This window comes from Canis lupus, chromosome 10 (assembly GCF_048164855.1).
Source record: "Canis lupus baileyi chromosome 10, mCanLup2.hap1, whole genome shotgun sequence".
Classification (NCBI taxonomy): domain Eukaryota; kingdom Metazoa; phylum Chordata; class Mammalia; order Carnivora; family Canidae; genus Canis; species Canis lupus.
In genome coordinates, this window is record NC_132847.1 from 56,634,960 (window position 1) to 56,661,378 (window position 26,419).

At 50.3% G+C, this 26,419-nt stretch overlaps 1 protein-coding gene across 1 annotated transcript in view; it reads left to right on the forward strand.

Moving 5' to 3' along the window:
* Nucleotides 1-257: 257 nt before the first annotated feature.
* TMOD1 (tropomodulin 1) overlaps nucleotides 258-26,419 on the forward strand; it is an 81,228-nt gene continuing 55,066 nt past the window's right edge. The window contains exons 1-2 of the mRNA XM_072842043.1: nucleotides 258-360; nucleotides 20,438-20,603. Coding sequence (XP_072698144.1) covers nucleotides 20,484-20,603 — 120 coding nt within the window. The 5' untranslated portion in view covers nucleotides 258-360; nucleotides 20,438-20,483. The remainder of the gene's footprint in view (nucleotides 361-20,437; nucleotides 20,604-26,419) is intronic.

The following is a 26,419-nucleotide window of genomic DNA, read 5'->3' on the forward strand; positions in this document are numbered from 1 at the left end:
CGGGGACACCGAGGCTCGGCCTCGGCCCCCACAGCCCTCCGTCCGCGGAGCGAGCCTCGGGGCGGCCCGCAGAGGTCGCCGCTCCCCGGCCGCGGACGGCACGCGGCGCCCCGGCGCCCCCGAGCGGAGGGAGCGCGGCGGAGGGCGAGGGCGAGGGCGGCGGGCGAGGGCGAGGGCGGCGGGCGGGGCGGGGCGCGGTGACAGCGCGGAGCCGGGCCCGCCCCTGGCTCCCACCCCCGGAGCCCACAGCGCCCGCCGCCCGCCGCCCGCCGCCCGCCGCCCCGGGAGCTCGTCCAGCCCCGCGCTCCGCTCGCCCGCCGCCGCCCGCGCCCGCGCCCGCGCCCGCGGCTCCACGGCCCGGTAAGCCCCCCGCCCGGCCCGGGGACCCCTGGCGCTCGCGGGGCTCCCTGCCCCCGCGCCGGGGCCCCAGCCATATCTGGGCAAAATATTCAGCTGTCGCCGCCGCCGCCAAGAGGGACTGAGCGTGGCTCCCTCTATAAATAGCCGCCGCCTCGGGTTGCCTCCGGGGCTGCGGAGCCCGGGGTCGGGGCCGGGCGGGCCGCGCGCCGCTGTGCCCCGGGGCACCCCCGTCCCTGGCCCTCCGCGCCGCGTCTGCAATCGGCGGAAGGACCCGCGCGCTCTGGCGGGGGGTGGGGGGCTGTGCCGGGCGGGGGGGTCCTGGGCGGAGCGGCCGCCCCTGCGGACCCGCGCCCCCCCGCCCCCCGCGGACCCCGCGGACCCCCCGGCGGGGCTCTGAGCCGGCGGGCGCCGCGCTGCCGACAGGTGCCCGCCCGAGCCCCCGCCCGAGGCGCCCGCGGACGGGGACCCGGGGTCCGGGCCGCGCCAGCGGGTGGCAGGAAAAGTTTCCCGAACTGCGGGGCTGGCGCGGCGGGGAGCCCCGGGACTCGCGCGTGCCGCCGACTCCCAGCAGCCGCTCCGCCGTCGCCCGCTCACCCGGCGGCCCCGCGTCCCCCGCTCGTCCGGCGGGTCGGGCCCGCGCCGCGGAGCTGGGCGTGAGGCGGGGGCGGCGGAGGCGGAGGGAGGGCGCGCACCTGCCCGCCGGCTTCCCGCGCGCACCTGCTCGCCGCCCTGGCCTGGGGCGCCGGGGGCACGGCCGCGCGCATCCCGGGCGTCGGGCAAGCGGACACTGGCAGTCCCCGTGGCCCGGGCCCGTGCTGGGCCCTACCAGGGTCCCCCCCAGTAGTCGGGGCCGCACACCTCCAGGAAGAGCGTCCCGCGGTAATTATGGGCACCTCTGCTGGGAGGCGGCCGTCACCCTCACAAAGCAGCCTGGGACTCAGATAGCTTTAGACCCAAGGAACCGGGCAGGACCAGAGGCTCCAGTCCAGCAGCTCCCTGGCCTCAGTTTCCCCATCTATACAGTGCCTATGATGGAGCCTTGGAGCCACCCAAGCACCCGGCAACCCCCCACCAGCACAGCCCATTCCTGCCGTACCCACCCTGCACCTGGGCTCCACCTTCACCCTCTCAGATTCTTGGAGGTGACCTAGCCCCAGCTTTTCCTTTTCCGAATCACAGAACCAGACCCTAACTCAGGTTTTGGGCCTCAGAGGGAGCACCCCCAAATCCTCATCTTTCTCCTAGTGATGATGACAGCTGTTTTGTTCTTTGTCCAGGGCGGAGCAGAACCCCCTGCTCAAGGCCACATGCTGCTGGACTGGCCAGGAGGCCTGCAGGCCCCACTAGCTTTTCTCATTTCTTTCCTGATCCTTCCTGCTTGTTCAGGCGGGTCTCGAGGATCTGTGAGCCTCCCCACCAATGCCCCCTCTTCTTTGATCCGCGGCTGTCCAAGACTTTCCCTCGCTCAGCCAACAGCGCCCTAGTTCTGAAATTTCATTTTTGTTTCTACTTTACTTTCTATGTTATGTTTTCTCTAGACCCACCTCAAAGCCTCGCTGATAAAGAAGGAAGGGGAAATGAAGACAGTCCCATCAATTTGAGCCATACAACAAACAGCCAGGGTGAAAGCAAGGAATGTTGTCATTTTGGTTTATTTATTCCCTTTAATGAACCAATCTTGTGAACCCACATTTTAGACCATTTTGGCCCCTGGGTTGCTCCCAGCTGAAGTAGTAAGCCAGTGCCCTCTAAAAATAGCCTCCGCCCCACCTTATCAGGGCCTCACACCTTCTCCCTCAACCCGGGTAGGGCTGCTTCCTGCTGCTCAACAAAAATGTAAAAACAGGGAGTAGGTAGGTATTTAGTGGCAGCTCTGAGTAACAAGAGGTGGACTGACCTGGAGGTTAGGATGCCTGACTCCAACCCCAACTCTACTGCCCACTTAGAGTGACCTTGAGCTATGAGGGGGTGTTGGGCAAGCTGGTCCCCAGTAGACCTAGCATGAGAAAAGTGAAGTGCCACCCTGTGAAGAGGAGGGAAAGAGTAGGAGAAGGTGGCTTCCCAGGAGCCAGGGGAGGGGAGAGCTCAGTGGCAGTTGCTGCGGAGAGACAGAGGGGCTGAGGACTGGGCAGGGGCCACCAGGATTGGCAGGTGGTCGTGTGTGACTTTGGCCCAGGCTATTGCAAAGGGCTCAAACGTGGGATCTGCTACTGCTTTACTGGGGGCGGTGACCCAGCCTGTGTCTGAGCCTTAGTTTTCTCCTCTGTGCAATGGGGATATGGGTTGCTGTAGGGATTAAGTGAGACGATGCTGGGAAAGCCCTCAGCCCAGTGTTTGGTACCTGCAATGCCATTTCTAGCCTTAGGGAGAGAAAGAGGCAGAGGCTAATGGGAGCTGAAGACATGGGGACAGAGGCTGCCACTCCTGAAAGCTGGGCTAAGAAAGGAGCAGGGAGGGGGGTAGCAGGAACTGGAAGAGGTGGAGAAGGACCCAGAAGAGGCTGAAAAGAGAATACAAGGGGTGTGTTTATGGGGGGGACCGGGGCCTGCCTTAAACACCTGCTCAGCGTCACGGGCTCTAGAATCACATTCCTCTAGCATCAGGATAAGCAAAGAAATAAAACAAAGCCCGTCCCGGCTCAGCCCCCTGTGTTCCGTTGGCAGGCTTCAGTATCTGCGAAGGAGGGTGGTGATGGGCCAGGAAGGGTAGTTTGACTCTGCCCAGGAGCCTTGTGACCTTGGCTTGCTTACTTCTGAAATGACATCATCTATCGATGACTCCGGCTGAGTCCAGGAGTCATAATGGCCTTTTCCAGTCAGTGTTTTGATTTTTCAGTCTTACTAATGGACCAGCCGGCAGCCAACATTTCTAAAGAGGCCAATTCACTTTTCACTTAAAGCCAGAACACCAAATAGATCAATTATTTGGCTGCTCGGAGACGTTATCAGTTTAAAGCCACAGTCCTGTTTCTATGGGAGAACATGAATCACAGGGCATAATTCCGAGGCCCATTTCCTCTCTTTCGTTTTATATGATCCTCCTTTGGTTAATTGTGAAAGGACCCGACTCTCTTTGCTCCTAATGGTAACGAGAGAATGAGCTCATTGGAGTCAACCTAGGACATGTCTGAGAGGTTTTCTTTGATATTAGGAGGTGCTGGGTCCTCGCCTGATCTGAAAAACTGAACAGATGCAAGCATGTCTTCGGTTTCTCTTTTCTTGCATCCTTTTGTTTTTCTCTCAGACAAAAACACATCTGTGAAAGGCTGAAGTTACTGTGCATGGGGAGGAGAGGGGGAGGCAGGCCGCGCCCAAGCACCTGCGCGTCCCTGCCTCAGGACATCTTCTCAGGGTCCGTAGCCAGAGTGAGAGACTGCTCACCCTGGGCCTTCTGGGTGGTGACCCCAGGGCCCTTCCTGGAGATGATTCTGTCGGGTGATGAGTTGTGGCCACTGGGGTGTTCACCCTCCATGTCCCTGGGAACTGAGAGAAGCAGCAAATGCCTCTTGGCCTCACTCAGTCTCCTTCTTGGACTCACCTCTTCTCTTCTCTTAAATGTCAGTGACACTCTCAACCCTATTCTCTTTCCACTCCGCATCCACATCTGCCTACAATGCCATTCACCCCCAGGGCTCCAGCCACCAGCTATAAACTCCCAACTCCCAAATTCGTATGTCCCGCCTGAGCTGCTCTCTGCTCCAGGCATCTATGACTCCTGCCAATCAGACACAGCCAATGGGGCCTCCCAAAGGCACTTCACACCCAACAGGCCTGACTCAGGCTCACCACCCACTCTTCCTCCAGTGTCCCCCATCTTGGTTAACATTAGTAACATCATCCACCCAGGCACCAAGCCAGAGACCTCCCTTTCCTTCACCACATCATTTATTTGGTCAAGAGTCCTATCAATTCTACCTTCCAGAATATTCCTTCCGTTCATTTCTATCTCCATAGTCATGACCCCAATCAAGTACTTGCTGTCTCCTCCTTGAGCTACTGCCAGGGGCTTGTAAAATCTCTCTGCACCAAATCTTTTCTTCTTCTATGCCTCTGTTAAAAGATCTTTATGAAATGTAGCTCTGACCCTTTTATCCTTCTCCCTTCAGAGGCTCCCCATTTCCTACCAGATCCTTAGCATTGAACCCAGGACCATCAAAGAAAGACGCAGCCCCAAGCAACTTCTCCAAAACCATCTCTTGGCACTCTCGCAGATGCTCCTTACCTTCTGGCCATGGTACAAACCTATATGCCTTGATGGCTTCCTGTCTTTGGCCCTGCTCTTCCTTCTGCCTGGAATGCTGTTCTCTCCCCTCCTAACAAGGTGAATCCTTTAAAGCAAAGCCCCTCATTGCCTTACCTGTGCTCTCTCGGCCTCCAAATGGACCTCAGAGCACCAGCCGCAGTGTGTTCCTAACGGGATCATCTGTTACATCCTTATCTCTGACTGGACTGACAGCTCCGTGAGGACACTTTATGGCTTATTTATTTCTGTTTCCCCAGTGTTCCAGGTCAGAGCTCAGAGTTTGGCACAGTGCAAGTACTTTATGTGGTGATAAATGACCATTGGATGAGTGAATGAGTGAGGAAAAGGGTATGCAGACGAAAGCCCAGTGACAGCCATGACAATCACAAAACATCAGCCAGTATCTACAGCATGTTTTCCCACCGGACCATTGATTCCATGAGGGGAGAAACCACGCCTTCTCTGCTCCCCCTGACTCTGTAACCCCGTCAGCCCCATCCCAGTAAATAGAATGAATCCATGATCTCATTTGAAACTCGGGAATCCTGTAAGGGGAGAAGGGGACGGGCAGGTATTATTAACCCTCTTTTGTTGATGGAGGATAGTGAACCCGAATAGGAATCATTCCAGATCATCCAACTAGAGCACGTAGTCCAGAAAAACCAAAGTGCTCTCCAGGGTTTGGGCAGCTTGAGGAGTGAGAGCCCTTGTGTTCTATACTAGGGCTTTTCTGGCATTTGAATCATTTGGGATCTTATTAAAATGCAGACTCTAGCCCAGTAGGCCTGGGAGCTGTTCTGAGATTCTGAATTTCTAATACGCTCCTGGTGCCTAATAAGCTCTAATCATTTTATTAAGCAATAGGCTTAATTTCCTAAGAAGCTCTAATAAACACCTCATAATGTGAGGCTCATCCTGCATACACAGACTACCACACTCTGAGCACCAAGGTGAGTGCTAGTTATCTCAAAGTCTCCCCTTGGCCATTGCATTAAGACGTCGTTTTTATTAAAATCTATAAATGAATTCATTTAAGCCCTGACTCAAAATCCAGGGCTCTTTCTGGTAGGGTTGTTGTTTTTTGTTTTTGTTTTGTTTGTCGTTAATGGAGCACATGCAGGGCACCCAGAAAGAGCCTGATGGGGCAGGTCGTGGGGGAGGCGTGTGGGGGAGGCGGCAGGGGGAACAGAACAGGCAGGTGTCAGGGAACCTGGTGATGGGACACATGATTGTGGGGAGGGGCCTGTGGCCATAACACGCGGGTGAGGGCAAGACCCCAGAAACGGCCTGCTGCTAGAAGGGTCAGGCTAAGCAGCAGTGGGTGATTTCCATCTTCTGTACCCGTCCTTCCTTCTCCTTTGCATTCTGGAGCAATTTAGGCCCAGATGGGTCTTTTAAGCCCAACTCCCCAGTTCCTAGCCAACCTAAAACCTCTCTTCAGACTGTGTCCCATCGCCTTTTCAGGGCACACTGCTTCCAAGCATGGCATCTATGAGCATGGGATGAGTGCTCCCAGTGGCTGCGGGGGACCCAGGTGCCCCCTTCAGAAACCACTCAGAAGACAAGGGTGAGGGGAGTGCCAAAGAGGGACTTCCTCCTGGCAAATCCAGAGAGATTTAAAAAGTCAGATCAGAAGACAACGTTGTATGCATTTGTTTATGTCTTTTATACTGCATTCTATTTACACTATTAAAAGGGTTTGAGATCACTTAAAATAAACCTGAACAGGCAACAGAAATGGTAAGAACAGAAATTTTAAAAAGACAGGGTAGCAAGCTTGAAAACCAGAATTATGAAACCCTGAGAATCTGGTGGGAGCTAAGGGCCATGCTCTTAACTTTTTCTGGAGAAAAATGAATGTACCTCTGCATGACAGTTTGCATGTCACTTCAGCGGGCGGGTGGGTCCTCCTGGAGGCCACTCAAAGCCCAGGGTAAGAACACCCACCACAGAATGAAGAGAGGAAATCAGGCCAGCGTGTTGGCTGAGATGGCAACTGTTTTTGGACACCCAAGTCAGCTCTGGGATGAATCATGACAGCCAAGGGGCAAGGGCACAAGATGCACTGGGGGATGGTTGGTGTCTGATGAAAAGATCACCAGTTTTCAGGAGAGCGAGGTGTTTTCTGAGCCCTGATTTTTAGAGTGTACATCACGATGGTGAACATGAGGTGGAAGCAGTGTAGCATAGGGCTTAAGAACATGGACTCTGAGACCACCTCTCTGGGTTCAAATCAAATGTCTGCCTGTGACTAACTGTAAATTCAGGTCATTTTAAACTCTCCATGCCTCAGTTTCTCCTTCTATAAAATGGTATTGTTGTGGGGATCTGTTTCACCATCTATAAATTGGGACTAAATTAGTTATCACATGGCACTATGTAAGACTGCACCTGGGTGGGATGTGGTTGGCGTCACACAGCGGAAGCGATGATGAGAAGGCAGCCCGGCGTTGTGGTGATGCGTAGTCAGATGGGACCCTGTCTGGATTCAAACTTCAGCTCTAGTACTTACTAGCTTTGTGATCTTGGTCACTGTATTAAGTTACATAGCGTCCCCCCAAAATCATGTCCACCTGGAACCTCAGAATGTGACCTTATTTGGAAATAGGGTCCCTGCAGGTGTAATTAGTTAGGATGAGGTCTCCCTGGATTGGGGTGGGCTCCAAATCTGATGACTGGTGTCTTTATAAGAAGAGGAGTGGCCACACAGGGTAGAAGGGCCTGTGATGACAGAGTCCGCGATGCAGGTGCAAGCCAAGAAATACCATGGAGTACTGGCATCGCCAGGAGCTAGGACAGAGGCACGGGACAACAGACCTTCCCTCCGAGCCTCCAAAAGGAACCAACCCTGCTGACATTTTGATTCCCTTTTTGAACACTCTGAGTTGCAACAGAGTAACTTTAAGCCATCCAGTTTGTGGTGATTGGCTACCGCAGCCCTAGGAAGCTAATACAGGCGGATTACTGTGGTTCAGGTTCTGCATCTGTAAAACAGGAATTAAAAAGTACCTACTTCGGGGCACCTGGGCGGCTCAGCGGTGGAGCGTCTACCTTCGGCTTGGGTCATGATCCTGGGGTCCTGGGATCAAGTCCCACATCAGCTCCCTGTAGGAAGCCTGCTCTTCCTTCTGTGTCTCTGCCTCTTTCTCGATGTCTCTCATGAATAAATAAATCTTTTTTAAAAATGTACCTACTTCATAGAGTTATTTAGATTGTATGAAATAATCTGCATAGTGTATCACCATGCCCATTAGTATGTACAGAATAGCACTTGCTATTATAAGGTACAGTGACATACTGGGCATAACGCCCCAAAGATGAGGTTAATAGCATTCTACTCTATGTCTGCATTAGAATTTACATACGCAGTGTCCTATGGATGATGAGCTTTGATGTGGCTCCCATTTTTTGCTAATATAATCAGATGATTTGTACATATATCTTTGTACAATTCGGTGACTAAGTGAATAAGATGAATTCCTGGAAGTAGAATTGCTGAGTCAAAGGGCGTGTGCAATTGGGTAGATATGGCTTAATTTGCCTGAACGAAGGTAAATCCATGTGAGCTTCTCTTCTATGTGACAGCACCGGTCTCCCCCGCAACATGTGAACACTGGGAATTCTCAGGCTTTTGCATCTTTGTCAGTGTGTTGGATGAGAGACAATGGCTCATTTCTTAATTTACCTTTCCATAGTTATGAGCGAGCATCATTATCTACTCATAGGCTTTTTGGCCTTTTTTTTTTTTTTTTTTTAGGTGAATTGCCTGTTCCTTTCCTCTTTCTATATTTTCACTGGATTGGTTTTGTTGTTGTTGTTGTTGTTGTTGTTGTTTTGGTTTGCCTTGGGTTTTTGGTAGGACTCTTGTCTATTAAATGAATTAGCCCTTTGTTCAATGGGCAGCAGATATTTTTCCCCATTTGCCATTTGCCTTTGTCATTGTTCATGATAATTTTCATATTGGTTTTTCAGAAAATACAAAGGTGAGCTTCATAAGCCGAATGTTATGCTAATGCCTGCTGAGAGGCAAGGTGACAAGTTGTGTTTGTAAAATGGAGAATGAGAAGAGGAATGAAGTCCACAGGCTTTTCTACAAACCAACTTTTATTCTTTTGATTTATGGCCGTCAAAGCCAGTAATAAGGCTAGGCTTTCATTCATTTACTTAGCAAACCTGCCCTCAGCACTTGAGGGGTGCCAGCTTTGTGTGGGATCATGGAGAAGAGAGAGGTGCTTGCTCCCAAGTGGCTTTCAGTCTTGTGGACAGAGGGGTACAGTAAGACGATGCTTCTGATGGTAGAACTCTGATGGCCTCTTCCATTTGTATTAAGATACTTGGCTTGCTAGAAGCCTTTTCAGCTGGGTGAAAGATGGTGTAGAAGAGTCTGGGCCTGGTGACAACTCCTATTGGCTTGAACTAGGGGAGTTGCAGAGAGGAGTGGAGAAGGAGCCACAGAGCAGACGATGGCCTGGTTCGCAGGCCAGCTAGGGTTGGCAGATGGTTTCCAAGCCCTTTCCTGGAACCCTGTTGCTTATAGTGATTCGTGCAGTGACTCAGACACTGTGATGACCTCAGGAGATGAGAAATGAAAATACACACTGGTGCATGCACACACACACACACACACACACACACACACGGCCTTCCTAATTTAAACCATTGGACAATTTTGACGGACATGTAGACCTTTGAGATTCCTGTGTCGTGGGATGGGGCTCATAGCAACTGCAGAAGGAGACAGAGTCAAACACTGTGTTTAGTTTCCCTGCTTTTTCAGCAGGTGTTTTCCCACATGACTAAGAGAATGAGATCAGCTGGGGAAAATAAAAGCAAACAGGCCAAAAAAACAAGTCTTTTAAAGATAGCTGGTCTCTGAGTCCCCATCCTCCCCACTCAGTGGCCCCAAACATCTTTCCTAATAGAACCACGTCTTAAATCTCATCTTTCAACTCCCCAACAACCACCACCATTAGCGGAGACGTCAACTGTCTCTGGAAGGCCTCATCTGGGACTCTGTCATCCCCGCTCACATGCCTTTGGTAACCCCTCCCCACTACCTCCTGAATCAGCCCAGTGCTCATCTCGGGCCATTTTTTTTTTTTAATGTTAGAAAGTTTCTTGCACAGATTATAAATCCATGTCCTGGTAATCTATGTCTTCTGCCCGCTGGGGAGCCACAGAACACGTCCGTTCCTCCTTCCCAGGGTCAGCGCGTTACGGGTTTAAAGAGTGTGACCATGTCTCCCCTGGTCCTTCAACTGTTCTTCATATGGTCCTGCCATCCTTCTCTGGACTCAGCACCACTCGTGAGAAAAGGTCCAATTCACAGAAGAGGTCGCCCACATGGTCAATAGTCATATGAAATATACTCAGCATCATCAGTGAGCAGGGAAATGCACAATGAGATACCACCACCCACTCGCCATCATGGCTAAGGCTAAAATGAAAAGCACTGACCATAGCAAGAGTGGACAGGGTGCAGAGCAACTGGAACACTCATCATCACTGGTGGAAATGTAAAATTGTGCCGTTACTTTGGGAAAGCATTTGATAGCATCTACTGAAACTCAATGTGTACTTACTCTGAGCCAGCAATTTGACTCCAGGTATGTACCCAAGAGAAATAAGCCATTGTTTCTACCGCAAGATATTCATAACCCTATTTATAATTACCAAATACTAGAAATAACTCAAGTGTTTGTTACTAGCAGGGTAACTAAATAAATTATGGTCTAATTCATTTAATGGAATACTACACATCAGTGAAGAAGAATGAGCTGTTGCTAACATGCAACACGGATGAATCTCACAGATGTAATGCTGCATGAAAGAAGCCAGACATGAGAATGTTTGCATTTATATGATGTTCAAAAAACAGTTAAAGCCAATCTGGGTTTTAAGGTCAGAATAGTAGCTATATTTGAGGGAGATGGGCTGGGAGGAAGTATAAGAGCATTCTGGTGGCCTGGAAATGTCTCATGTCTTCATCTGAGTGGTGTTTACATAGGTACGGACATGGAAAATTCAGGAAGCTGTACTCTCAAGACTTGCACACTTGACTATATATAAAACCAATGCCTTATTAAGAAAGAAAAAAGTCACCCCTACTAATGAAAGAGTGGTGGCCCAGAGCTAAGCTCCAGAGGAAGCTGAGCAAGACCAACACTGTCTTGCTTCAGCCACTGTACTTTGATTAAAGCAGCTGAGATCCCACCATGACTTTGGGGGCCCATGCCTCATGCCATCAACTGACATTAGGTCAATAGTCACTTGAGAACCCCTAAATCTTTCTCATGGCTGCTTAGCTATGTCCACCCATCTCATGCTCATAGGGTTGGCTTATTTGGTCTCAAGTGTTGTGGAACTGAGAAAAGGGGAAGGAAACCAGCAGTCTAAACTATATTATCCTTTATTTCATTCCCTTCGTATGGCATCCCTTGAGGGGTGAATGTTGCACCCTCACTTTAAAAACAACTCCATAGGGCAGCCTGGGTGGCTCAGTGGTTTGGCGCTGCCTTCAGCCCAGGGCCTGATCCTGGAGACCCGGAATTAAGTCCCACGTTTGGCTACCTGCATGGAGTCTGCTTCTCCCTCTGCCTCTCTCTCTCTCTCTCTCTCTCTTTCTCATGAATACATAAATAAAATCTTAAAAAAAAAAAAAAAAAACAACTCCATAAATGTCAGAGGTACTGTGTGACATGACCAAGGCTGCCCAGCCAGACAGAACCCAGCAGGGGCCAGATCTGTGTGATCCCTAGTCCAAGCTCTGCCTTTCTACAGGCTGACCGGAGACGAGGCCTCATCTATAAAGTAGGGCTATGGCCTAGCTGTACACCCTGGTGGGGGTACACGGGAAAGACACCATGTGTGTGATGCTACCCCAAGGATCTCTATATGAGTGTTATTCTTCCAACTTAATTATAAGCTTCCTGAGGGCCAGGAAATGTCTTAATTTCTGTCTGTGCCACAAAGTCCCACCATGCCCTGCACATAGTAGGTTGTCAGTAAATAACCAATGAATTGGGTTGGAGAAACTGAGATCCAGAGAGATCTAGCAACATGCCCAACTTGCATAGCAAGTCCTCAACCAACAGGACTTGTAACCAGATCCTCTGACTCCCATCCCAGTGCTCCTTCTGCCATTGCACAGTGGGCCCTGCTTCCCGTAGACCGCAGGGACTGGAGATGCTAATGGGTTGGAAGATACTAAGGAGAAGGGACAAGGACCATCTGAGGGGAGACAGGGCTGAGTCTGGCCCTGGGGCCTTCAGGGTCTGTGTCCTGGGGAGAGAGCTGGGGACAGGTTGTAGGTGACACAGTTGCATAGAACCGTACTCTCAGCAGAACGCTGGGTTTGGGTGAATGCTCTGCAGTTACTCTCTTGAAATTCTTAATGTTTTCTTTGGATTTGTATTTTTAAGTGAAGTCCCGTGGCCAACGGAGCATGCACCAGGGCTTAGAGCGTCTGCCCGTATGATGTCCCACCTTCTGCTGCCGCTCTGCTTCCTGGGGGCGGGTTCTCAGACCCCAGCTGCCTCACCTGCTGGTGCCCCTATTTCCTGCCAGCCTCCCCGCATCTACCACTGGGGATCTCTGGTACATTCTGCAGGGCAAGCATCTCATCCAGCCCTGTCCAGCACTGAGATCCTGATACCGTCTGATGGCCCATTTCTGTGTGTTGGGGCAGTGGCCCCCTTGTGTGAAGGGGAGATGCCTGGCTCGACCATCTGGCCCCCATCAGGGCAGGGGGAGGAAAGTGGCAGTGAGTGGATTTGGCGTGCATGCTTTGTGTCGTAGCACATGGCACCTGTGTGATTGAGACAATAAACGATAAGAAAACACTATGACACATCAAGAGCAAGACCGTGAGGGAAAAGGCGAAACTTTATATCTTGGTGCCTTGAATGGCTCTTTTTTCCTGATTTTGAACAGAGGAACTTACGGTCTTATTTTACAGTGGACCCAGACTCCGCCAATTTGGCAGCCAGTCCCGCCGGGGAGATCTTTCCCAGGGCTGGGAAGGGGCTAGGCGTCAGCTGAGGGCTCCCTGGGGAAGCAGGATGGCAGGGTATGTGGGCCTAAGTGGCTGGGAAGCTCGGCCCGGTCACCTGCTCTCTGGCTGGATCTCATCACAGGTGACAGCAGGCCCTCAGGCACACTCACTTGGTGCGCTGCAGGGACCAGGCAGGTGGTCGAGACTTATAGGCTGCTAAGGTCTCTGCATACTGCGTGGTTGCTGGTAAGGATTCTTGTGTCCCATTCAATGACCCTGTTCTAAAACCTAAGCATTGAGGAAATTAAGCTCCCCAAGACGTCCAGTCCCTGCTTGTCTACCCCTTCCGCACCCTACTTGGCAGCCCCAAGCCCTGACCAACCCAGGGTTGGTGGACTGTCTCCCCTTGGGGGTCACTGACCTGCACGGGAATTCGGTCATCCGCCCCACTCCCTGGGCCTGCAGCCCTGACTAAGCTGTGGGGAGGGAGCCCTCACTTTGTGCTAGGCCCGGGGCTGCACACTGAGATGCGGAGCTGGTCAGCTGGCAGAGAGGACGGGGTGCTGAGGGCCATGGGAGCACAGTCTTCTCTAGGTGGCAGCACTGCTTCCCCACTCCCTGGAGGTTGTAAGAGAGAGGCCAGCCTCTCCAGCAAGGAGGTTGGGGGGCGCCTGGGTGGCTCAGCGGTTGAGCACCTGCCTCCCGCTCAGGTTGTGATCCCAGGTCCCAGGATCGAATCCTGCATCAGGTTCCCCAAGGGGAGGCCTATGTCTCTGCCTCTCTCTGTGTCTCCCATGAATAAGTAAATAAAATCTTAAAAAGAGAGAGAGCAAAAGAGAGAGATCAGGATGTTTCACTCTCTGGAGGGGCTGTGCCTCCGGGACTTAGCAGGACTTCAGAAGGCCTGGAGGTGGGAAGAGGGCACTGCAGGCTGAGAGGACAGGTGGGAGGACTGAAATGTCAGGGCTGGCCGGGGCCAGGCGGCTGGCACAGCCAGAAGGTCTGGGCTGGATCAGAAGCTGGGGAGGCCCAGAAGCCACCGGCTCTCCGTTGGCTTCAAACCCCAGGCTGATGAGTTTGCTCTGTGTCACAATGACACCTTTGAAGGGGGCTTTCAGTTCAGGAGCAGCATCAGAACTGATTTTCATGAAGATCGTTTCAAGGCTGAGTGGAGGCTTGGAACTGGAAGGCAGGGAGGCAGGGGAACTGAGGCAGGGAGGCAGGGGGCTGTTGTGGTAACGTAGATTTTAAAACGCCAAGCCCCGTGGAAAGGGAGAAGAGGAACAGATAAAAAGGACGTGAGAGAGATAGGCCTCTAGTCACAAAAGGACAGTAGGGTAGGATTCCATTTAGATGAGGTACCTAGAGTAATCTCATTCATAGGGACAGACATAGATGGCGGCTGCCAGGGGCTGGGGAGGACGGGAGCCAGGACGGGGAGTTAGTGCCTGATGGGGACAATGTCGGTCCGACGAGATGAACAAGTTCTGGAGATGCGGCCCTGATGGCTGCACAGTGTGGCTGTGCTGAATGACACCGAACTGTTTACTTAAAAAGGTTAAAATGGTCAATTTTATGTTATGTGCAATTTGTCACTATGTCAAAAAAGCCCCTGATGTTCAAAAAATAAGAGAAAGAGGGAGAGGACTGGGACTGAGGGGCGTGGGGACTGAGCAGAGTGACGGGAGTGGCAAGGGAGAGCGCAGGCCGGCTCCAGGTGTGGGGCCTGGTGTGTGGGGCTGCTCAGGTGCGTCACCCAGGTTGGGGGGGTGGGGGGAGGCGGGGCCCAGGGCAGGCCTGGGGGTCTCAGGAGCTGGGGCTGGAGAGACTGGCTGAGAGGCATCAGCTTCTCACTGGTCACTGTACCACACGGGAGAAGGCCCGGCCGAAGCGTGAGGTGTGAGGAGGGAGCAGAGCCCAGGGGCCGAGTGGGCCAAGGAGAACAACTGACCCAGTCGTCCAGGAGACTGAGGTGGGGGGCGGTGGGGGGGGCAAAAGGAAGGAGAAATGCGGAGTCTGCGCTCTCTCACTCTTGCTCCTGCGGGCTGCCAGGAGCAGGGCTCATTCACAGCGCCTGAGTGCGGTGAGGGGAGTGTGTGGGAGAGAGGATGAGCCTCCCAAGGGCTGCGGGAGGGTGGGGTGCTCATGGGAGTCCAGCAAGAGCCACAGCAATCCAGGGCCGAGGGCGCTTCTGGGGACATGGCTTCTCCATGTGTCTCTCAGTCCCGTGAATTCACCCTCCTTTGAGGACTCTTACGCCCCTAAATGTCTCTTCCGTCGTGGCCTCAGCCTCCACCTGCTCATGATGATCTCTCTCCTCACCGACAGCTTCTCCTGCCACCTGCCTCGCTTTCTCCTTGGGTCCCAGTTCAGCACTGCTACAGATTGGATTATATCCCCTCCAAAACTTGTACCTGTGAATACGACCTTATTTGGAAATAGGGTCTTTGCAGATGATCAAGTTGAGGTGAGGTCCTGAGGACAGGCCCTACTCTGGTATCACCGGTGTCCTTATATTAAGGGGACTTGTGGACACAGACGCGTACAGGACAGTAGACTACCAGCTCAAGGCTAGGGATGCGTGAGCTTCGCAGAGCCAGGGGAGAGGCACGAACAGGTAGGTTCCCCAGAGCCTTCAGAAGGAGCCAACCCTGCCAACACTCGGATTTGAATTTCTAGCCTTCAGGACCAAGAGACAAAAACTTCTGTTGTTGAAGTCAGTCTGTGGGACTTTGTTAAGATAATCCCAGGAATTAATACAAATGCCAAGAAATAAGAACTCATTCACCCAATTCCAAGCCATCTCATGGCTCATTGACTAGCCTATCAATCGGTTGCCCTTGAGCCAGGCACCCACTTTGTCCAGTCAGCCAAGAGGATGACGTAAAGCATGGCTACCCCCCGGGGAGCCTCATGAAGGAGGGCAGGGGGGAGACAGTTCTCTCAGGAGGAACAGAGGGCATCTCAGGCTCTCTCGTGTCCCTAAAGCCAGGAGAAGAGAGAGGTGCAGGCTTCAGTGACGAGGGATCGTGGCCTAAAATCTCTTTTGGCCAAAATGTCTTCCCAAAGAGGACAAAGACGCAAGATGATGGGGTACAAAGAATCAACTTTGTAAATCAGCCTTTCTTCACCCATCATCAAGATGTTCACTGTGGCTGAAATAAGAAGATGGTACAACTGGAAAATATTCATATTAACTTGTGACTCAGCCCCTCCTGACCTCAGGGAAACACAGTCCATAAATCAAGATGCTGCTCTGGGCGCCTCCTTCCAGAGTTTTCCCATGGGGTTGGCTGCTCAAAGAGCCATTAGCTGTAGTGACTGGACCCACTTCCCGTGAAAGATTTAAAAGTGCATTTGGTACTCGGAGATCTTCCCCACCTCAGAGCTTTCATTTCTGAAGCTTCCTGATGGATGGCCTCAGCCCTTGACCCACTAATTTTTACTATCCAACCTGCCTGGTTGTATTTCCTGGCAAGCTTGTAAATTCTATTTTTTTCATGTTGAGCTGAGGTCTAAGGCTTCTGCTGTTGAGAGGCAGGGGTGGCCAGATGTGCTGCTAGTGTAATATATACGCTAGATTTGGAAGATTCAAGTTTTTCAATGTATTTTAAATTTACTGAGCTGCCCTTTCACTTTTCTCATAACTCTTACTCAGGACTCAATTTATAAAGCAGGTAAGAGAGGTGCTTCGGGGGGTCATGCTGGGCTTCATCACCCCCTTCCTACCCCTCCCTCCTCTCTTGGGTTCCCAGCCCCCCCAGGCCTGCTTGTGGCAGCTAAACCTTCACAACACTCAGTGGGGGAAAAGGTACTATTACCCCCTCACTGTTTAGGGGGATTGGCAACTTTTTACTTCTATAGCCAAATCCTCCTTTCTTCAAGGGAAATCTGGTATAGAGCCACAAAAAAACAAATCAGGCAAAAGCAAGGGGAGCCCCCTCTCTCAGCCTTTCTGCAGGGGCCCTGGAGGAGCCTGAGATCTCCCTGCATGCAGTTTAAAGACCACCCATCTGATCCAAAGATGTCTCCAAGAGGTACGGGTTATAAGCAGAACTTCCCAGTCCACTTCTGCTCATTTTACAGATGAGCAAACGGAGGCCCAGGGGATGGGAGGAATTTAGCAAGGACCACCTGGGTAGTTCCCACCACAGCTAGCTCTCCAACCAGTCTTCCGAATTTCAGCCCTGTGTCTGTCAGTGGCACCTCTTTTATTAGGAAATGGAAGCCTTTTAATTTTTTAAAAAAGATTTTATTTATTTATTCATGGGAAACACACACACACACACACACACACACACACACAGAGGCAGAGACATAGGCAGAGGGAGAAGCAGGCTCCCCATGGGAAGCCTGATGCAAGATTCAGTCCCAGAACCCTGGGATCATGACCTGAGCCAGAGGCAGACACTCAACCACTGAGCCACCCAGGTGTCCCTGGAAGCCTTTTATTAACAGTTATAAAACACCATCTCTTCCTAAGCATATTTTCAAGTTGAGCTTACCATGGGCTCGATGCGCATGGCTTTCACCTCCCTCCCACCCTGTCCTTCCCCTCCTCCAGCTCCCCATGTTGCTGACCCTGGAGGGCAGTCTCACTTTAGAGATGCCAATTCTGGGAGCCAAGTAGGTGAGCATGGCTTGAAGCTGACAGCTTCGTAGCTGACCTTACGTGCTCTCCGCTCCTCTCAGCTTATTTAATGTAAGGTCTTATCGCTCCATAACATTCACAGGACACTTGACATTAGAAAGCACACCTTTAAGTCCTCTGAAATAGGACTTGTGAATTCAGTGGTACCTTGGATTGTGCAAGAATAACATTAACTTCCCCGTGCACACTAACAGAGAGACTCCTTTGGGAAAGTTCATGATTGTACCCCTCTGGGTGGTGCCTGCCACCCAGCCCATCTCTCCTTCAATGAGCCCCCTAGTCCCCACCTACTTCTCTCTTGCTCCTTCACAGCTACTTTTCCTACTCTCTGTTCTCTTGTCTTGGCTCATCCCTTCTGCAGGCTCTGTCCATCACTTTTTCTAAGGATTTTGGTGCAAATCACCTAGGAAATGAGTCAGCTGGCAAAGATAACAAGCATGGGAAGCTCCCAGAGTCCCAAACCTTAAAACCAGCGGGTCCTGTCCCCAAGTCCCTTCTTGTATGAGTCTGAGTGGCTCCCTCATATGACCCAGAAATGAGGCTAAGGATGTTACCCAAACTTGATTTCATGGGATTCCAATTCCAGGAACATTTTCTCAGAGACATGGTTTCATGGTCAAAGACCAGGAAAATTCTGCTTGTAGCCTGTTTCTCCTGGAGGCACCCAATGTGTGGAAGCCTATCAAAAGTTTTAAGAAGCCCTGCGGTCTCAAGTCCTGTGGAAATTTGTATAACCTCAAAACTGAGTGCCCAAAGCGTGTTTAGCAGCTAGTTCAGAGGTGTCCCTGTGAGTTAGTTCTGGAAGCCTCTGAACCTTTCACTAGGGTCCCTCTTGGCTATAGATGCTCTGGCTCCACTCAAGAAAAGCCAAATTAGGTTATTCTCTGAGAGCAGTCACTGAGGTTTGTTTTTTCTTTTTCTTTTTTTTCTTTTTTTCATCTATACCAGAGCATTGTCAGCTGCTGTGCTTTCTTTGGAAGTAAATAGAAATGAATCAAGGGGGACCCATTTATGGTCTGAACATTGCATTCTTGGGGTCTGGGCAAAGGAAGACGTCAGGCCAAGCCAAGCCATTCTTAGAGAAAAGGATGGCACTGAGGTTTTCTGTGTTTGGAAAGCAAGTCTTTTCTTACCAGGCCAGCTGTCATATTTCTCTTACAGATTGGCCTACACATGCACAAACTTACATTAATAACACATATCTCTACTTTCTGAAATGGAGGCTTTTTCTGTCAGCTGAGTGAACTTTGTTTTTCTGATTATGTTTAAATGCACTGTTTTTAGTTAACAACTATTCCAGCTTTTTGATTATTTGGTTGTCTTTTCCTAGCTTTCATTTCTCCCTATGCTGGAAAATACCATCAGTCATGTCCCAGATGAGCCATGCTCTGTGTGTGTGTGTGTGTGTGTGTGTGTGTGTGTGCTTGTGTTTGTGTCAGGGTCTAAAAACACAAACTGCTGTGATGAAGAGATACTGATTATATTCATTTGCTGGGGCTGCCATAAGAAAAATACTATAAACAGAGTGGCCTAAACAAACAGAAGCTTGTTGTCTCAAAGCTCTGGAGGCTAAAAGTCCAAGATCAAGGTGTCAGCAGGGTAGGTTCCTTCCAAGGGCCATGAGGATCTGTTGCAGGCCTCTCCCACAGCTTCTGGTGGTTTGCTGGCAGTCTTTGGCGTTCTTTGGTTTGTTGGAAGCACCACTCTGATCTCTGTCCTCATCTTCACACGTGTTACTGTGTGTGTGTGTGTGTATCTGTCCAAATTTCCACTTTTTATAAGGACCCCAGTCCTGTTGGATTGGGAGCTCACCCTTTTCTAGCATGCCCTCATGTAAACTGAGCTAATATCTGCCATGACTCTGTTTCCCAGGAACATCACACTCTTACTTGCAGGGTGGTACTGGCTTCGGAAGTCCCCAGGTGGTTGGAACTTCCACATATGAATTGGAGGGGCCACAATTTGACCCCTAACACCAATTCTGTACACAGTAGTGTATTCCATTCCGCAGCATCTAAGGAAGTCCTGAGCTGCTGCCTCACTTTTTAGCCTGCCAGCTTCAGAAAGGAGGGCTGAGGTGGGAAGAGGCTCAAACAGAGATGCCAGCAGCTTCTGCAGCAAGCTGACATTTTCCAAGAGGAGAAGAGCCCAGAGTCTCCTCAAGGCTGTCTGATGGGATAAGCAAAGGCAGGTAGGACTGGAATTAGGTTCATTTCAGAAACAAAAAAAAACAAAAAATATCGTGTTGCATGTGTGGCCACAGTCTGGGCCCTGGGGAGAGGGGGAAGCAGCAAACTGACACCCGGCCCGTGGGGAGGCCACAGGCGATGCATGTGAACTGAGCAGAGAGGTGCGGACCCAGCACCGAGGCCATGATAAGCTTTGCTGAGTGAGGGGACCCTGACGCTTCACAGAGGAGGTGATGTGCGAGCTGGGCTTGTCTTATCATCAGATAGTTTTAGCCAAGAGGAGGACAGAGGGCTTAGGGCAGATCGGATTGCATACAGTGGTTCGGGCACGCCTTGGTGGGTAGCACACCCTACCAGGAGGTAATGCGATTCGCGTGAGTCACTCAAGCTCTCTCAGTTCCATGTCCTCAACCGTAAAATGGGAATAATGACAAATACCTACCTCAGAGGTTAAATTAGAAAATCCTCATGAAGTGCTTAGCACAGGGTTTGGATATGGTAGGAAAAGTTAGCCATTATTGCTGGCTGCTTTTTTGTGAGGATTGATCAAGATGTTGTAGGTGAAGGACCTGCAGGGAGCAGGTGTTCAGTTAATACTCTTCCTCTTATAAACTCAGCTTTGGCAGAGCTTCCAGCATCTTGTTTCCCATCAGGGCATGGAGTGAAGGGTGGAGGGTTGTACAGAAAAGTATTTGAACTACCTGAAGAATAAAATAGTTTTCAAGTGTTTATAATCCATTTGTAGTCCCCTGTTTTATTTGGAATTAATGGTCGTGCCAATACAATCAATTACAATTTATTCAATCACATGCCATAAGGATTTTTTACTTTGCATGGTTTTATTGGAGAATTATTCCAACGTAGTACAGTATTCTACTATAGTAGTTATAATCCTGACAATTCATAGAATATGCTTGGCCACCATGTGAATGACAAGCATTGATTTGTTCTGAAACAGAAAATCTGAGAAGGGTCTTTCTAAGATTTTTCTCTTTTTGGTAGGTCATAGATCACAGAAACTCAGAAGACAATCACAGATTCTCTGACAATGTCGTACAGACGAGAACTAGAGAAATACCGTGACCTGGATGAAGACGAAATCCTTGGAGCCCTCACGGAGGAAGAGCTCAGGACCCTGGAAAATGAGCTGGATGAGCTGGACCCTGACGTGAGTAGGCACTAAAGGGTAATATGTCATCATAGGTGCAGGGACAATAACCAGTACTACCTGGGGGAGAGACAGGTGCAGACTTCCTGTAGCTACCACTTCCCATTTCCTTCTATGGCAATGACACTGGAATAACACTGCCCTTGAAAGTGTGTGTGTGTGTGTGTGTGTGTGTGTGTGTGTGTGTGTTGTGTTTGTCAGGGTTTTCTAAACCAGCAGAATCAATAGGATGCGTATATTCACATAGGGAAGAGATTTGTTTTAAGGAATTAGCTCACATGACTATGGAGGCTGACAAGTCCCCATATCTGTAGTCAGCAAGGTGGAAATCCAGGAGGACTGGCGGTGTGGTTCTAGCCTAGGTCCAAAGGCCTGGAGAACCAGTGGAGGGGGTGGTGTAGTTTCAGTCTGAAGGCCAGAAAGCTCAAGACCCAGAAAGAGCCAATGTTTGAGTTTGAGTCTGTAGGCAGGAGAAAAAAACAATTACTCAGCTCGTTGGAGGGTCAGCAGAGTGCAGTTTTTTTTGTTCTATTCAGAACTTCAGCTGATTGGATGGGGCCCACCCACATTAGGGAAGGCAATCTGCTTTACTCAGTTTACTGATTCAGATGTTAATCTCATCTAGAAACATCCTCACAAGCGTACCCAGAAAGATGTTTAATCAAATGTCTGGGTACCCCATTGCCCTGTCAAGTTGACACATAAACTCAACCATCACAAGTCTACTCCTTGTCAACTTTGCACCCATACTTTTCTCCTTATAAAGACAGTAACAAGGTCATTATTCTGCCTAACATGACAAAACTATTCTGTGTACAACCTCCCAGAAGAGGAGGTAAAGTCCTTGAGTGATCCCATCATGATGGGCCATAATTCAAATACTATGGTATAAAATTCACAATACTTCAATATTACAATGTAAAATCAATACCTCTTAAGTTACATGATAAGAGAGTAAGAGAGAGAAAAAAACAAAGATACTTGCTTCACACACACCCGTTCAAAACAAAATAAGGAGGAAACACTCATGACAATTATAGTCCTTGTTTCCCTAACTGGTCACATGGTTGCAGCTGGTATTTATAACTCTCTTCTTCACTCCCTGTTCTGTATTCGCTTTGCCGTTAGCAAGCACCTTGTTGGTCACGATTCTTTGCCTGGTTGGATGACTCAACCCTTCATTCCTGAAGGGTCTGGGCCAGTAGTAGCCCTGCTTGGATTGAGTTATGATAATTTTCCATTGACTCTAATCACAGGACGTGGTATTCCTAGGAAGCCCCTACGCAATCCCTGGATTGTAGGCAGATGGTCCTGTACCTCCACTGGGGGACAGGAGTTCAACATCAGTCACCCCGCCCAGTACAGAAACTCCTCTGCCTATCGATTCGTGGTGTAAGGGGCCCAGAGTGGCCGGGCAGCAGTCTCAACTTCCAGTCTGATGGAATTAGTGTTGCGTCTCCTAGCAGAGGCTTTCTTCCCTCTGGGACTAAGACCTCTAGGCCAGAAGAGCATATGGTCACAGGAACAGGAAATAAAAATTGTGCCAATAGGTCACTAGAGGTAACAGTGAGGAGTACTTCTCCCATTTCTACCCTTGATTCCTGGCCCCATGAGTCCTGGCTTGGGAAGAAACAGCACCATACACTAGACACAGATTCAGAGCAAAGACAGCCTTCTGGAGAGTCTTGCACCAGCCCTACAAAGGATTGCTCTCTAGCTGGTCCTGTAAATAAGACTGCAAAAGTCAATTGCAGCTAGCTCTTCTATCCTTCTATCCTTCTATCCTTCTATCCAGCTAGCTGCTCCGGGGTAATGGGAACCACGTGTCATGGAAGGAATTAACTGAGAAAGTACTGGAAGGGTCCCTTTCACTTGTGGGATGTGTCTTTATCATTGCATTTCATAGTTGGCACATTTAAGAAGTATATTTAATGTTCAGAATTCGCCTCTGCAATCAGGATCACAGTATTAAGTGGCAGGAGGTCAAGTCTGTGGCTTGGCCAGCCACTGTGGAACAGTGAGCGGGGCTGAGAAAGGGATTCCCAGATGGCCTGTTAGACGGGAGCCTTCATCCTCCATCTATACCCAGGTCCCTGGGTCAATGCTCAGCCCAGACAAAGTACAAAATGAACTTTCCACTTTATATATTTTTAATTAAAAATGGAACATTTCACACATTTTTTTTTCTTTTTTTTTTTTTTTTTTTATTGGTGTTCAATTTACTAACATACAGAATAATACCCAGTGCCCGTCACCCATTCACTCCCACCCCCCGCCCTCCTCCCCTTCTACCACCCCTAGTTCGTTTCCCAGAGTTAGCAGTCTTTACGTTCTGTCTCCCTTTCTGATATTTCCCACACATTTCTTCTCCCTTCCCTTATTTTCCCTTTCACACACATTTTTTTTTAAAGCTGTTATTGCTCAACTGTGGTTTACAGTGATCCACAAAGAAAAGAACACCATTATACCATTTCAATGACCCTTGAGTAATCACAGCTAGTGTAGAAGGAGTGTGGGTCAGCAGGAGAAATGCAGGACTATAGGTTAGCTGTCCCAGGGCCAACCCTGGTCCTGTCTCTTACTCTCCATGTGACCTTGGGCCAGTTGCTCTTTCCCTATGCCTCAGTGTCCCCATCCATGAAATGATGGTGTTGGTTGGTCCCTTCAGGGCTCAGCTGCCATGAGCTTATAACCTGGCCTTATCTCCAGATTCAAATAAATATCTTCTTTCTAGAGAAACCAGATTCCTAGTGTAGGGATCCTGGGGTCCTAGGCCTCATAGAATGACAAATCCTTCTTGCTATTCATGATTTTCCCTGCCCAGACATGAGGATATGGATCCTCTGACAAGGCTGTTTAAGTGGCTTGGAAGGCCATGTTGGTATGAAAGCCTTGGATCTCCTCCCTCCCCTGCACCACTGGTCCTGGGAAGCCAGGGCTTCAGGAAAAACAAGTGCTCTAGGCAAGGAATAACCAAGCTTCCGGCTTTTTTGGTATGACATTATTCTGCTCTAATTTGATCCTAGACCACTGTCACATAGAATGACACAAACGAACAGCTTTAAAAAGTGAGAACAAAAGGGGGATGTAGCTACTTTTGTCAGCTCAGTAAACAGGGCTTAGTTACCTGCGGGGTGCCAGGCCCTATGCAGGCCACCACCAGGAGAGCCTGGCAGGGACTCAGCCCTCAGGCCACTGGAGTGCAGGCATGATAAACAGTGTCCACAACAGGGCAGACAGGGTGCTCAGGGAGAGGATTGACTCTTACCAGTGGGAAGTGTCACAGAGCAGGTGATTTGGGAACTGGGCCCTGGGATTTTTCTGAGTCAGGAATCAAAAAAGAATTCCAGGCCAAGTGGAGGCCAGGAGCAAAGGCTTGCATACAAAAAGTGACTGGGGACAGTAATTAGAATCTCAGTGCAGTTTCTGTGGGGGGTTAGATGACCTCGGAAGGAGGTTTAGGCTGGACAGTGGTGGAGGGGGGAAGCATGAGTTGCAGGGCCAACCTGAGAGTTTAGAGTTTTCTCTATAGGCCTGAGGAATCTTTGAGGGGTGGTGACTCGGTGGGCTTGCTGGTTTCAGGAGCTCTGACGACAGATGGACCAGGCGAGGTACCAGCGAGGCAGGTGAGAGGTGGAAGGCCTGGCTGGTCGTGGGATAGTTCCTTTCTTTTCTTTAAGATTTTATTTATTCATTCATGAAAAACAGACAGAGGAGAGAGAGAGGCAGAGACACAGGCAGAGGGAGAAGCAGGCTCCATGCAGGAGCCCGATGTGGGACTCGATCCCAGGTCTCCAGCATCACACCCTGGGCTGAAGACAGCGCTAAACTGCTGAGCCACGCGGGCTGCCCAGGATAGTTCCTTTCTGAAGATAAGGAAGGGCCCTGCTACCTCCCCACAACCTTTCCACCATATTGCAGAATCGCTCTGTTCCCAGGGCAGAGAAGTGCAGGCCCCAAGAGCCCCTGCAAAGCCTGCTGGAGCCCCAGCCAGAGCTCTGTTTCAGCTCTGACCTGGCAAAGGGCTCCTCCAACGCCCCCACCCCAAATACCAAGGTCTCTGGCCTCAGCAGCAAATTCCCAGGGCCTCTGTTCCTCTTGAATAGCCAGCACCCCAGCCCTCCTCCCAGAAGATCAACAGGAAGGTGGGTACCTGCTAGAGGGATGGAGAACCTGGGGCCAGAGAGCTAACTTGCCCAGGTCACGGGACCAGGGTGTGGAGACTCAGATTCCAAACAGGCTCTGAGTGCTCTCTCAGCTTCCACTCCTGCGGGAGGAGAATAAATGTGCTTTTGGATTTGGAGGAGGGTTGTGCAATCAGAGACCTGTGATTCTCATACCACTGTGGTTTCAAAAAGGACATTTTCAAAGACCCCTTTCTAAGTTCGAGGACAAGGAAAGAGAAGCCAGCGAGAGGATAGGAGATAACAGAGGCTAGCGGGTTTTTTTTTTTTTTTTTTTGTCCCAGCCACACAATTGGTCCCTTCATGGCCATGTCTTCTGTTACCTGATTTGCAAGTCAGTGTGTGAGTTTTGAAAAAATCTTGGGGCCTCCCTACTTTCCGAGAACACAAACATTCCAGCTCAGTTTCACCTGCCCTTGGCCCGTGTTCTGAGGTCAGCATAGGGAGAGGCCAAAGGTATGCAGCCCGGGAGAGGTCTCGGTGGCAGCCATCTGGGAGGAGCACAGGGACCAGGAGAGTCCATGCTCTCAACTTTTTTTTATATATATAATAAATTTATTTTTTTATTGGTGTTCAATTTGCCAACATACAGAATAACACCCAGTGCTCATCCCGTCAAGTGCCCCCCTCAGTGCCCGTCACCCATTCACCCCCACCCCCCCGCACTCCTCCCCTTCCACCGCCCCTAGTTCGTTTCCCAGAGTTAGGAGTCTTTACGTTCTGTCTCCCTTTCTGATATTTCCCACACATTTCTTCTCCCTTCCCTTATATTCCCTTTCACTATTATTTATATTACTTAGCCATTAGAATGTCAAATACCCACCATTTGCTTCAATGTGGATGGAACTGGAGGGTATTATGCTGAGTGAAGTAAGTCAATCGGAGAAGGACAAACATTACACGTGCTCTCAACTTTTAGAGCAGAACTGACCAAGAGGGGAAGGAGGTTGCTCCAGGTCACACGTCCAAACAGAACTAGACCAGGCCCCAGGTCCACTGCCCCGTCTGTTACGCTTGATATGGCTTCTGCTTGCATTTCTTTTTTTTTTTTTTTAAGATTTTATTTATTTATTCATGAGAGACACAGAGAGAGAGGCAGAGACACAGGCAGAGGGATAAGCAGGCTCCCTGCGGGGAACCCAATGTGGGACTCGATCCCAGGACCCCAGGATCATGTCCTGAGCCAAAGGCAGACACTCAGCCACCGAGCCACACAAGTGCCCTGCTTTCGTTTCTGTTTAACAAGTGCTTATATGGCACTTCCTATGCACAGGATTGTTCTAAGCACTTTGAAAATCTCAGTTCATTCAACCATCATCATACTCCTGTGATGCAGGTACCATTACCATCCCCATTTTACAGATGAGAAAACTGAGAGGTGAAGTAAATTATCCAAGGTCCCAGACCGAGGCAGTGGATGAGCCATGACACAGTTCTGAAAGCCACCTTAAAGCTTCATGGGTGTCTCAGAAAGATAGTTTGAGCCACAGATGTGCTCTAGTTTTGTAACTGGGGTGAGTGCTGGATGCAAAACCGACCTCTTTTCTTCCTGGAAGCAACTTGAAATGCAGAAGTCTGTGTTCGGTCCTGGCTCTGCTCCCAACTCAGGCATGTATTTTCCCTTCGTGGAAT